Source organism: Camelus ferus, chromosome 26, assembly GCF_009834535.1.
Source record: "Camelus ferus isolate YT-003-E chromosome 26, BCGSAC_Cfer_1.0, whole genome shotgun sequence".
NCBI classification, from domain to species: Eukaryota; Metazoa; Chordata; class Mammalia; order Artiodactyla; family Camelidae; genus Camelus; species Camelus ferus.
In genome coordinates, this window is record NC_045721.1 from 18,195,511 (window position 1) to 18,207,920 (window position 12,410).

Genomic DNA, 12,410 nt, shown 5'->3' on the forward strand with positions numbered 1-12,410 from the left:
GGTTTTTGTATGTTAATTTTGTACCCTGCAACTTTACTGAATTCATGTATTAGTTGTAATATATTTAGTTTAAAAATTTTTTTGGAGTTTTTAGGATTTTCTATATATAGTATCATATCATCTGCATACAGACAATTTTTCTTTTCCTTTCCAACTTGGATGCCTTTTATTTCTTTTTCTTGAGTAATTGCTCTTGCCAGGAATTCCATCATTATGTTAAGTAGGAGTAGTGAGAGTGGCATCCTTGTCTGGTTCCTGGTCTTAGTGGGAAAGCTTTCCCATTTCACTATCAAGTATGCTGTTAGCTGTGGGCCTGTCGTTTCTGGCCTTCGTTATGCTGGGGTAGTTTGTTCCTCTGCTGGCTTTTTAGCTGTGCCTCTTTGTGCTATTTCTTAGTGGTTGTTCTGGGCATTACAGTATATATCCTTGTTATGGTTTACTTAGAGTTAATATTTGACCACTTTAGTTTTATTTTTTATATCAGACTTTTCCCATTTCATAAATGAAAAAAAAGTGACAACAGTTTAATTCCATTTAAATGTCCTACACCTGTCTTTTAAGCTACTGTGTTTTATATCTTTTAATTCTTCATAAGTTATAAATTATACATGCCATATAGTGTTTTTTTACTTTAAATACTTTTTAATGACATTAAGAAAAGAAAAATATATAGCCTTTTATTTTATCCATCTATTTACCAATTCTGATACTCTTATTTCCTTCCTATAGATCTAATTTTTATCTTATATTATTTCCCTTCAACCTGAAGGCCATTCTTTAGTATTTCTTGTAGTATGTTGGTGACTAATTCTCTCAGCTTTTGTGTATCTGAAAATGTCTTTATTTCGTCTTAGTTTTAGAATATTATCCTGGATCTAAAACATATTCTGTAAGATTTCAGTCCTTTAAAATGTATTAAGGCCTGAGCAGAGAGAGGGCAAATGGGACACTTGGCATGGTCAGGGTTTGGGGCAAGAACTTTGAGGATCTAAGACTGCTGATTTCTAGGGAAGGTAAGGGTTGACATGGACCAACATGGACTGACGAAAATGGGATGGATTAACAGGATCAATGGAGTTTGATGTTGCCGATGTGGATTGACTTGGGTCACAGCTTTTGAATCTGATTGATTCTGTAGCTGGAAAGGACCTTAAAGCCTCTGTCACTTTTCAGAGGGGAAATTAAAGCATGGAAAGGCAGCAGCTTTCTCAGAATCCCACAACTGCTTACTGCCAGAACCCAGGCTCTAAGAGTCATGTCCTCTTTCTCTAAACCCAAGACTCTTTCCTGCCATCTCACCTGCCTCTCCATGGAGGCGAGGCACCAGAGTGCTGACAGATCTGGACAGCACATTCCTGAGAGCTCATTCCTGTCCCTGGCAAGACCTGGAGCGGTTTTCAGGGCAAAGGTCGTACCAAGTTCTGGAGGAAGCTTTTTACTTTTCTGCATTTTCTGGGTTAAACCCCTGTGGATAATGACCTTAGAGCACTGTTAACCCTTGAAAAACAAGTGGCAAGACGTGCTTTTAAAAAGTATTAGACGCTGATAACCACCCCCAACTGAGGACATCCAATAACAGACATGTTAGGTCTTGGACCACAAGACTTTGGGCACTTCATATTAACCACATTTTCTGATCTGTTGCATTTTAGCTTTTGTATCCAACCTTTTCTAGGCTGCAAGATATAAGACCAGGAGTCTGACTACAGGCAGTGCTGGTATTTCCTTGGTTTGAATTCCATCCTTTCTTTCTTCATATGTTGGTGTATATATTAAAGGTGCTTCTTTGCAATAATTTACTGATCTAAAATTTAGAGAAACTCTCTAAATATTGTCATAAAACACTATGGTCATCATATAACAATATAGCACACATCAGCAGTGCTCCCCCGCCGGACACATCACAGCACTGTCTCTGGAGCTTTGGAAACCTCTGGCGACCTGTGGCCACTCTAATTTGGAGCCTGTTAGCTAAGGATTGCCCTCCTCAACAGCTGGGTAAGGCTCTCAGGGAGCCATATTCCGGGTTGTACCTCCAGCTCCAGCTAGTGACAGAGGAAAGCTGGATGCCACTTTTATATTCATCTTTAAAATCCAATGTCCTCACTCTCTCCCCAGCAGAGCCCAGGGGCCACTCCCGAGGCAACTCGTGGGTTTGCATGATCACACCATCTCCATAGTCCCCCAGCCCCGGAACTGCTCAGGAACTGACAGCACATCCAGCCAGCTTTGCCTGCTGCCCCCTTGAACCCTCCCTGAGGAAGGGAACTGGATCAGGATGTGTGTGATGGTCACTGCCAGGGCGGCCCATCAGCTCGGCAGCACCTTTTCTTTTTCTTTTCTCTTTTCTCTTTCCTTCCTTCCTTTTGTTTGGAATAACAATACAATGCAACTCAAAGAAATAAGAATCACATTGTGTTTGCAAACTAGTAAAAGTTAAGAATAATCTCTCCTATTTCTCTAATTTTTTAATTGTAAAAAGCATTCGTTTTATTAGAAAAATAAAATCTGATTCCTGTCTCAGCCAGCTGAGATGGAAATGGTCATTTGGCCAAGGTGTTTCCTTGTTTTTTCAGCACAATGTAGAAGGTGACCAGCGTTCTCACTTAAACGCAGTAGAACAGGAGAAGAAGAGAGGGCCCAGGCAGAGGGCAGCAGGAAGGGGAAGCATGCTAGAACTGATTGAGGTCAGAGTGGCTGGTGTCTGACTGCTGTCAGTCCCTGTAAAGCTTTGCCCTGAGCCTTGCAAGTTTCACCAAGTTCCAAGCAACGTTAGAATGCTAATAAGTTAGCATTTGTTAAGTGCTTGCTATGGGCCACGCACATTTTATAAGCCTTTACGTTTAATTTTCTGCCAAGGGTAAGTCCCACCCTAGGGGACCCAGGGCTTCTGGACTTGGTGCTTTGTGTCCGGGCCCCCCTTCATCGACCTCCTGCTCAGCCTCTGAGTCCCCCCTCTGCCTAGGCCCTCTTGGCATAAGGCCTGCATGGTGATCTCTAGCCCGGCTTGTCCACCTCCAGCTCCCTGCCTCCAGCTCCGTCTCGTGGGGCTGTGCTTCCTCAGACCCGTCTGCCAGTAATGACCCAGCTCTGCGGTCCAGCTCTGGGACTTTCTGCTCAGAGCCACCTCCTCCTCCAGCTGCGTTTGGACACGGGCAACTTGAAAAATAAGACAATAAATGCTGTTTCTAAATGTATACGAGGAAATAAGTGGCTGAGGCACAGACCAGCAATTTGTTTTTAAATGATATGGAGATGGAGGCCCTGCTGAAAAGTTGACAGATACGCCCACCGAATTTGATTGTCTCTTGTTTCCATCCTGAGTGAAGAGGTTTGCGTTACTAAATTGTAAGTGGAAACGTCCGTGAGAGAGTTTAAATTGGGCAGAGCCGTGGATAACAGCAAATTAAAAGATTACCCTTTTCCTTGGCTCCTCCCTTGGGTTAGCCCAACGGCAAAGTTAGGGTTGACTCCTGTCATCTTCTAAAATTCCACCTCTCTGTGGGTACTTATATTTCTGGAACATTCTCACCAGATAATAAGGTTGCACTTGCTCCCCTCTGTGTTAATTCTGGGTTTGGGAACCTGGCTTCTCTGAAGGAGTCGGTCTCTGGACTTTCTAGTAAAGGGTGAACATGGAGGATTCTAAAAGGGGGTGCTGTACCTTTAAATTCTGAAAGTGAACTTGGCTCAGGAAGGCCAGCAGTCAAGGTCCAGCCCCTAGAAGAGAGAATAGCTACAGATTCTCCATCCTCGGTCTTTGCAAGGGGACGGCTGTGCCAGCCGGGCTCAGACACGCTCCTGGCAGCATGGCCGTGCAGCTCGGGGCCCTCCTGCTGGTCCTTGTGCTCAGCCTGGCGCAGCCAGCCGCGGCCCGCCGGAAGCTCCTGGTGTTTCTGCTGGATGGTTTTCGCTCAGACTACATCAGTGATGAGAATCTGGAGTCCCTGCCTGGTTTCAAAGAGATCGTGAGCAGGGGAGTAAAAGTGGATTACTTGACTCCAGACTTCCCCAGTCTCTCTTATCCCAATTACTACACCCTCATGACTGGTGAGTACCGGATCGTCTTCTAGGTGGGCAGGGGTGGGCTGGAGTCCCAGAAGAACAGTTAGCACCTGGCATTAAAGTCTTATTTAAAAGTTCAAGTTTCCCTCATCCTTTGGGACACCAGAGATAAGTGAGAAGTGTGTGTCTGTGGCTGAGGATTTTTTTCATGGGTGTGTTGTTTTCCAAAGTTTTCCCAAGGACCTGTTTCTGTCCTCAGTGTAGAGAACAGAGAACTATGTGAATAGATGATTTTTTAAGTGGTTACTTGTTTTACAAATAAAAAATTCTAGCCAACTCTGCGTTTTCTCAGTTCAAGTTTAAAAGGTCAACAGGTCTTCATTTGTTTCGATCAGATTCCTTGTGTCCCTTTGCTCTGCAGTCGTCTGTCATCCTGGAGGTGTTTTGGCTTATTTGTCATGTGCTAGACTGTGAAAGTTACACGTGGGACCCTGGATGACTCAGAGGAAATTTTCAGGCCATCACCTGAAGTATTACTTAGCAATGCTACTTGCTCCTTCTTTTGCCCTTTTTGAGCCAGATAAAATGACATAGAAAAGAAAAAAATTGGTAGCTCAGATTCCCATTTTTAACTTCTAGCATCTGTTAACAAAACAAAACCCCAACCCCAACCCCAAACCCAACCCCCCCGCCGGATAACCTAGACCATGCCTGGGCTTGGAAAAGCTGGTTTTTGCCTAAAGATGACCTTCACTTAGGATTGCCAGCACGCCGAATGCGATTCCATGAAGTTGATCCCCTATCTGTGCAATAGAATATCCTTTCTGCTCACACAGTGGGATTCCTAGCTTCTAGTCTGTTTCTCAGCTAACCTTTGTAAGGGCCAGCTAGAGGCGCTCAGAAAGAATTTACCCAACTGTCCAGGGAGGCTGTTAAGAATGCACTGTTATTGATGCTTGTGTAGATCTCAGCCATGTGCTCTGAGCAGAGGGAAAATGCTGCAAATCATGTTAACAGGAAGGGGCTGAGAAGTCTCGTATCTCACTCTGGATCTCCACAGGACAGCAAAGCCCAAGGATTCTGGGAAGACAAATGGCTATCTCTGACTTTATGCCTGGGTACCGTGTGCATGTGTACATAAAAATGCCATCAAATTAACAGGGAAAGATACTTAGGAGAATTAGAAATGAAGGCATGGAGAGGAAAAAAAAGTCCAGACTGCATACAAGCAAGGAATTTATTTGTTCATTTAAAAAATCTCCCCCAACAGACCAACCATCAGCATCCCTAAGATAAAGAGGAGGAACAAGAGCGCCCTGGTCCTCACTTGGCACGGTTCTCCCCCTGCAGGGAAGCCGTTTGCAGGCTGCTGGGCCACACACAGATGTTACTGTGTGTCACAGCCCCACTCCGGCTCTGTGCAAGGCATTTCGCACACACAGACCTCCCCTCTCACCAGTTGTCTTTCAGCTTTGCTGGGAGACTCAATTCACAAGCTGCCACGTGCAGGGTGCTCAGTCTCAGTGGAAGATGAACAAAATTCATTTAAGCAAGTCAGTCTCCAGTGAGCAAAAAGGGACCATTTCAGCCTCCCCGGAGAAACCAAGCCAGTGACACGGACCTTTGTTCATCCCCACATTCCTGATTTCGGCACAAGGACTAATTTGCACAAAGCCTTAGTCACACAGAGACACTTTCTTTTCAGGCTGTGTGTGTTTTCCTTGGTCCAGTCACTACAGACGGGCCCTTTCCATGATGGGACAGAGGAGGTCCCATGAAGGTGTGACAAAGATCTCACCTTCACTTTCAAACCAAGTCTGAAGCCACAAGCTCTCCATATATGTTACGCCAATATAGTTTTAGATGCTAAAATGCATGATCTAATTTGAGAGCTTGCTCGGTACTTAGTTGGCTTTTTCACTTGTGTAGAAGCAGCATTGTACACAGGATGTGTCCAGCGAGACCCGTGCTCATGTGCAGACGCCTCTGGGGATGACGTGTCTCGCACCTACTGAGCGGACCCGGAGGCTGGGGGCGGGCCTGTGGGCCGGGAGATGCCCGGCCGAGAAGCTGCTGTCCTCTCCACTGCCCCGGAACGGACTCGGGGCTACATTTAGACTATTTCCCGCAATGTCCATGCTTATTTTTCTGCCTGAAGTTGAAAAACTCCTCTTTTTTCATACAAGGAAGGATATATCCGTTGGGAATTGTACTTAACTGTGGTTTAAGCATGTGAGCGTTTTATGAACCAACAAAAGGAGCGTGCTAGATCCTTTTGGTCCTAAAAGGTGTGCTGTTTTAGGGCTCCTCAGATCCACCCGGAAGACTGTGATCTGATCCCCTCACGGGGCTCGGTGCCCCAAGACATGCAGTGTTTGGCGTTCTTCTCTCTGCATATTGAGGGGTGATGGGTTATTGGAAAGAACTTGGCCTTGGAGCTGGGAGAACTCGGTTGGGGTCCTCGCAGGGTCAGGAGGACCTCAGGCAAGCCGTCGCACTGCGCTGAACCTCAGTCTCCTCGGCTTCTGGGTCCTAGTCAGGCCAGAGTCTCTGGGGCTGCCCGATGCAGACATGAACTTAGAAAAAGTTAGGACTGGCACCCCCAGGGAAGCTGACATCTAAGAAATCAAGCAAATGACTGCAACTCTCTGGAGAGGAGAATTTTGTGGGAAGCCCTGTGGATGGTGATGGGAAGGGAACAGTCACAGGATTTGTAAGGAACCTTGGAAATCATCTAGCCTAGTCATTGACATGAAGTCACAGTGGCTGTTTTTTTTTTTTTTCTCCTTCAAAATGTGTTTGCATTGGGACAGATGTGACCAGAATCCCAATAGTGATCATGTCCCATCCCAGGACACTTGAACTTGCTGTTCCCTTTGACTGGAATGCTTTTCCCCAGAAAGACCCAAGGTTTGCTCCATCACTTTTTTCAGATCTCTTCCCCGGAGTCACTGCAGTGGGTACGCCTTCCCTGGCCACCCTCCAGCCACTCCATCATGCTCTGTCCTCTGGCTCTCCTTACTTTTCATCATGGCACCAATTTGATGATTCTGTCTTCTCCAAATAAAATTTATCCTGATGAAGAAGCATTATAATAATGATTAAAACATTCAGGCTTTCAGGGATCTTGTTGATTATTATTTTGATGTCAGATAGTCCTAAACTAACAAGGAGGGGAAAAAACTGAAATTATGCTTTGCTTTATGAAAGCAATTAGCAGTCATTTAGGTGCACTGATTACCATTTATGCCTAGTAATCTTATATACCTCAGAATACGCTTATCAGTTCTGTTTTACGCTTTGACTGTAAGGTTGGTGGCAGCAAGAGGGTTGAAAGGAAAGTCACCCATGAGGAGGGAGCTGTGTCAAAGCAGGGGATCAGAGGCCTGAGGGTGTTGGGAGGAAGTTTACCCAGAACAGCAGTCATCAGCAGGACCTGAGAGAGAGCCTAATTCTAGCCGAGACTGCCGAAGCCAAGGAGGCAGAGGCAGCAGTAAAGCACGAACAAGGCAAATGGTTCAGAACCACGCGAACAACTGTGAGAGGGCAGTGAGAGCCACGTTTTGTGCGGTCCTGCTGTTGGGCCCAGGGATGGGGCTGGCAACACCCCTGTGTTCTCAGCCTCCACTCCAGAGTGCTTCAGTGGCCAGGCTCATGAGAGGCTCCTTTGATGTTTGGAAACATGAAATGGTTTATGGGCTGAATTGTGTCCCCTTGGGCAACCCACAAATCTGTATGTTGAAGTCCTAACCCCAGTGCCACGGAATGTGACTGCATTTGGAGACAGGGTCTTTGAAGTGGTGATTAAGTTACAGTGAGATCATTAGGGTGCGCTCTAACCCGGTATGACTGATGTCCTTATAAGAGGGGATGAGGACACAGCTGGGCATGGAAGAAAGACCACGCGAAGACTCATGGAGAAGGTGGCCACCTGCAAGCTGACGAGCAGTGGCTTTAGGAAAGACCAGCCCTGATGACACCTTGGTTTGGGGATTTGGGACTTCTAGCCTCCAGATCGTGGGGAGATAAAGTTCTCGTGTTCACGCCACCTGGGCTGTGGGACTTGGCTATGACGGCTCTTGGAACCTAACGCTGACAGGCCGGGGACACTGGGCAGCCGTTGAAGGAAGGAAGGCTTTTTGGGACAGACCACGTCCATCCCCAAACCTACTTACTGAGAACTTCTAATGGTTTGTGCCCTGAAATTGAGGTAGTCAACAGTGTTTGGTTTCTTAGGGCTTCTGTAACAAATTACCACAAGTGCAGTGGCCTAAAATAATCAAGGTGCCGGCGGGACCATGCTCTCTCTCTCAGGGCTCCAGGGGAGAATCAGTTCCATGCCGTTCTCTTAGCTTTCTTGTGTTGCCAACAATCCTTGGTGGTTTTGCTTTGCAGATACATCGATGCGTCACTCCCTCTGCCTCCATTGTCACACGACAGTCTCCCTGGGTGTCTCTTCTTAAAAGAGCACCGGTGATGTTGGTGTTCTCAACCTCGTCTTAACTTGATTACATCTGCAAAGATTTGTTTTTAAATAAAGTCTCACTCATAGGTACTAAGGGATAGAATCTTCACCACATCTTTTTATGGAACACAATTCAATGTACAACACATGGTGCTGTGGAAGGAGTTATGGATTTACTGCAGAAGATCTAATTTCATCTATTCTCTCACTTTTTGACTTGCAGAATTTGAGCAAGTTCTTTTGAGTTTTAATATTATTTATCAGTGGAATGGAGAAAGTAAAGCTTACCCAATCGGCTTGTGGTGAGGACAGGATGAGAACCATTGTGTCAAACCACCATTATAAAAATTACTCACTTTATCAATAAGATTAGGCTAAATCGTGTTGCAGTAACAAGCTGTATAAGAGGCTTACCACAGCTAAGGGTTATTTTTCGCTCACCTACGTGGACTTGAACGATTAACTGCCCCATTTCCTCTTCATTTGGAGACGCAGGCTGAAAAAGCAACTTCTAAATGAGACACACTTCTCACATGGCAGAGGGGAAGGGAAAGTAGCAGAACAATGTAATAAAGCTGAACTGCTCTGCTCGGAGGCGGCACAGGTCACATCCACTCCCGTTTCATTGGCCAGAGCAAATCACATCGCCAAGCCTGATGCCAGTAGTTCAGGATGTATAGTCCTCCCATCGAGGGGGAGGAGTTATCTGTAACACGTGTGCCTTGTGTCACAGGCACCGAATGGATATTAGTCGCATTTTATAAGAAAAGAAAAGACATGCAATTGTTAGAAGGCTTTGAAAGCTGAATAGAAGATAATCCAATAGGCTCCACATTTCCCTTTTTTTCTACTTCAAACATTCCAGCATCTCTTCTTTATTATGGGTTGTAAGTGAGGAGCTGAACTTGGGGAGCGCCCTAGAGGCAGGACTTGCTGATTGGCTGACGAATGAATAGGGAAGAACTGAAGGGAAGGGAATCTGAATCAATTCCAAGGCTGCAAGATATTCAGAAGTCTGGGGCTTCTACGAGCAGAGATGGGAAAGTTTGGAGGGCTGTTTATTTGATGCTGTAAATTTTCAACAGAATAGTTTTCAAGTTGGAGTAGGACGCTCACTGGGAGTTCGCCCTTTAGGGGATCAAAGACAGTATCCGAAAGGAGAGTTCCAGAAACATGTAGAATAATCATGGGAGTCAAGGAGAGAAATTGCTCCTGTGGGTCCCAGTGGACCCCACTAAATGTACTTCTTATCTCTTTGCCTGCCCTACAGCTGGTAGAGGGAATACACAATTAACACAAACACACAATTAAATCTGCCTTCTCATCTGCATGAACTTTTGTCTAACTTTTGTCATTGACTTCCCAGGGACATCTAGCAACATCTTTTCACGTTTCCACTTAAAACTCCAGTGTGTGTCATGGGTCCTGATTAAACCGCCTACAGAAGCAGGCTGGGTAGGTGAGGTGTCGGGCAGCAGAAGCTGTGAAGACCCCTCACCGGCTCAAGCTCGGAGAAAAAAGTGTTCCAAGAGGTCAGAAAAATACTCTCTCCTGGCACATCATTATTTCAGCTCCCATCAACGGGCCTCTCTACACTGAAGTGCCACTTTTCAGAAAATATGTTTCTCTTGGCTTCCATGACCATGAGAGGGTGTTCTTGTTACATGGCGTTCAGCTGCTGGAGACCCGCTCCTGGAAGGGAACAGTGAGGGTAGTGGGCAAAGCTAAACACGTGGTGAAAGCTTTTGATTATAATAACAGCAAAGCATTTTCCAGAAGGTTCCCCCGCACGGAGCCACTGTGGTCTCCAAACCATGGCTGGTCTCTCCCTGGTCTCACGTCCCCCCACTCCACCGCTGATTGATAGGACCAGGTGCCTCCTGCCAAGGCTTCTGGGGGTTTGGTTGGACCACGCTGCTCTCGGGACCTGCTTCCTCCAGAATGCTGCGCCTGAAATGGGTTAAAGAACATTTAAAATGGATTTGGAGGGAGCCTGAGTCAGCATGTTAACATTTATTTCAGAGACACTTTAAACAGCACCTACTCATGTTTCAGAGTCCCGGTCCGTGAATGGGGCCATTGTGTCCACGGTCTCCCGGGCGAGGACCTGGGGCAGGTCTGGGGCTCCTCTGGGTCCTGTGTGTAGCTTTTGGCTCTTGCTGGATATTGTGCTTGATCACCACCCACCCCGTCTTCAGCCCTTTCCGTAGCCAGGAGAGAGGGTTTGACAGACAGGTCGTGGAACCAGGTGTGGGCAGACTCACCTGGACAAAGGGCTGCCCGGGCTGAAGTTGTAAGCAGGCTTTTGGGCAGAGATACTGCCCAGACTTTACCCCGCGATGAGGTGACTTCCCCCGGCACCTGCCTCAAGAGTGAGTGCTTCCGTGATGCCGGGTCTGGAGCAGGAGGGCAAGTGGGGTCATGGTGAGCACTCATGTAAACGTCTGCAGCTGAGCATCCCAGCCTGTTCGACCCCAGGGCGGAAGCCTTGTACTGTTTCTCTTTCTTCAAGGTTCTGGAATTTTGTTGCCGAGCCTCATCTGCTGAGGCTCCACTGCCAAGCTCGGTTTCAGTCTCACTGGCTCCTGGGCTCCTCTGGCCGTACCCCGTCGGCCTCTAAGTCCTCTCCTCCATCCCCAGAGTCTGAGGGAGTGCCGTTGCCACCTTCAGCCTGTCATCCGGGACTTCCCAGCACCCAAGGCCGTCCTGGTTTGCTGGGCTGTGTGGGTGGATCTGATTCCAGGTTCTGCTTACTCCCAGTCTGGCCATTCCCCTGAAGCCTGGCCAGCTGGCCTCATCCCAAACCATGACACCCCTCCCTGAACATTTCTGTGGGCGACTTTCATAGTCCATTCTAGTATGCATTCGTCAGTGTAAAAGAGAACTGACTAATTTTTCAATAATATATCTCAAAACGATATCTAAGACTTACACTTTGGGCACTTGCAAGACATCTGGGCAGTGATTTCTTTTCTAGCCTTGAAGGCCTGGAGATACAGATTTCAGAGTCGTCCTCAGATACGGGGGGATTACAAGAGTAGGTGAGGCTTCTTGGGAGGGTTGTGTGGAGAGAAGAGAAAGGAGTCAGAATGAAAACTTGGGGGGCCTTCGTCCATTTGGGGAACACGATGTAGAAGAAGAGACACCAAAGGAGACAAGAGATAAAGACCTATCACAGACCATTCTAGCAAAGACCTGAAATGAAAACCAGGGGTCAAACAAGGTCAGACTAATCAAGGAGAGACAAAGTTTTTACAGGAGATGGACAGTATTATCAAACAGAAAAATTATAAGAAAAGAAACAAAAAAGGGAATCTGCGTGGAGCAGCAGGTTTTGGAGACCAACAGGGAGACGGAAAGGAGGGACAAGGCTTTGCAGGTAAAGCCTGCATTTGGAGGATTTGGGGGCTGGTATTTGGCTGTGTAGCTGGGAATCTGGAGGATCTAACTTAGTTTCCACACACTAATTAGGACCTATATGTGGATCTATATAGTTGTGATGTCAGTTGATCTTTTAAAATTGATAAACAGAGTTGCTGAGGTATAATTTACACATCATAAAATCTATCCATTGTAAGTATACAGTTCCCTGACTTTTAGTATATTTACAGAGGTGTGCAGCTGTCACCACAATGTAAGTTTAGACTATTTCCATCACTCCAAAAAGAAAACTTGTGCCCTCTAGTTTCTCTCCATTTTCACCGCCAGCCTTTGGGTGATCACTAATCTACTTTCTTTCTCTAGAGATTTGCCTTTTTCTGGACATTTCCTATAAATGGAAACACAGAATCTGTGTTCTTTTGTGTATGGCTGCTTTCACTCAGCATCATGCTTTGGAGGTTCATCCATGTTGCATCAGCACATTATTCGTTTTCACTGGTAAGAAGGTTTCCATTGTGTGGAATCTTCACCAGCTGACGAACATCTGGGTCGTTTCCAC

The 12,410-nt window shown here is 46.3% G+C and overlaps 1 protein-coding gene across 4 annotated transcripts in view; it reads left to right on the plus strand.

Annotated features, from left to right (window-relative positions):
* Positions 1–12,410, plus strand: part of ENPP6 (ectonucleotide pyrophosphatase/phosphodiesterase 6) — an 83,248-nt gene that overhangs the window by 13,395 nt on the left and 57,443 nt on the right. For 3 of the 4 annotated variants that reach the window (XM_032468807.1, XM_032468809.1, XM_032468810.1), the window contains exon 1: positions 3,748–4,050. The exons of the other annotated variant lie outside the window; for it this stretch is intronic. In XM_032468807.1, the coding sequence (XP_032324698.1) occupies positions 3,810–4,050 (241 nt within the window). In that variant the 5' untranslated portion in view covers positions 3,748–3,809. Of the gene's footprint in view, positions 1–3,747; positions 4,051–12,410 lie in introns of those variants that run through there. 4 annotated transcript variants of the gene reach the window in all.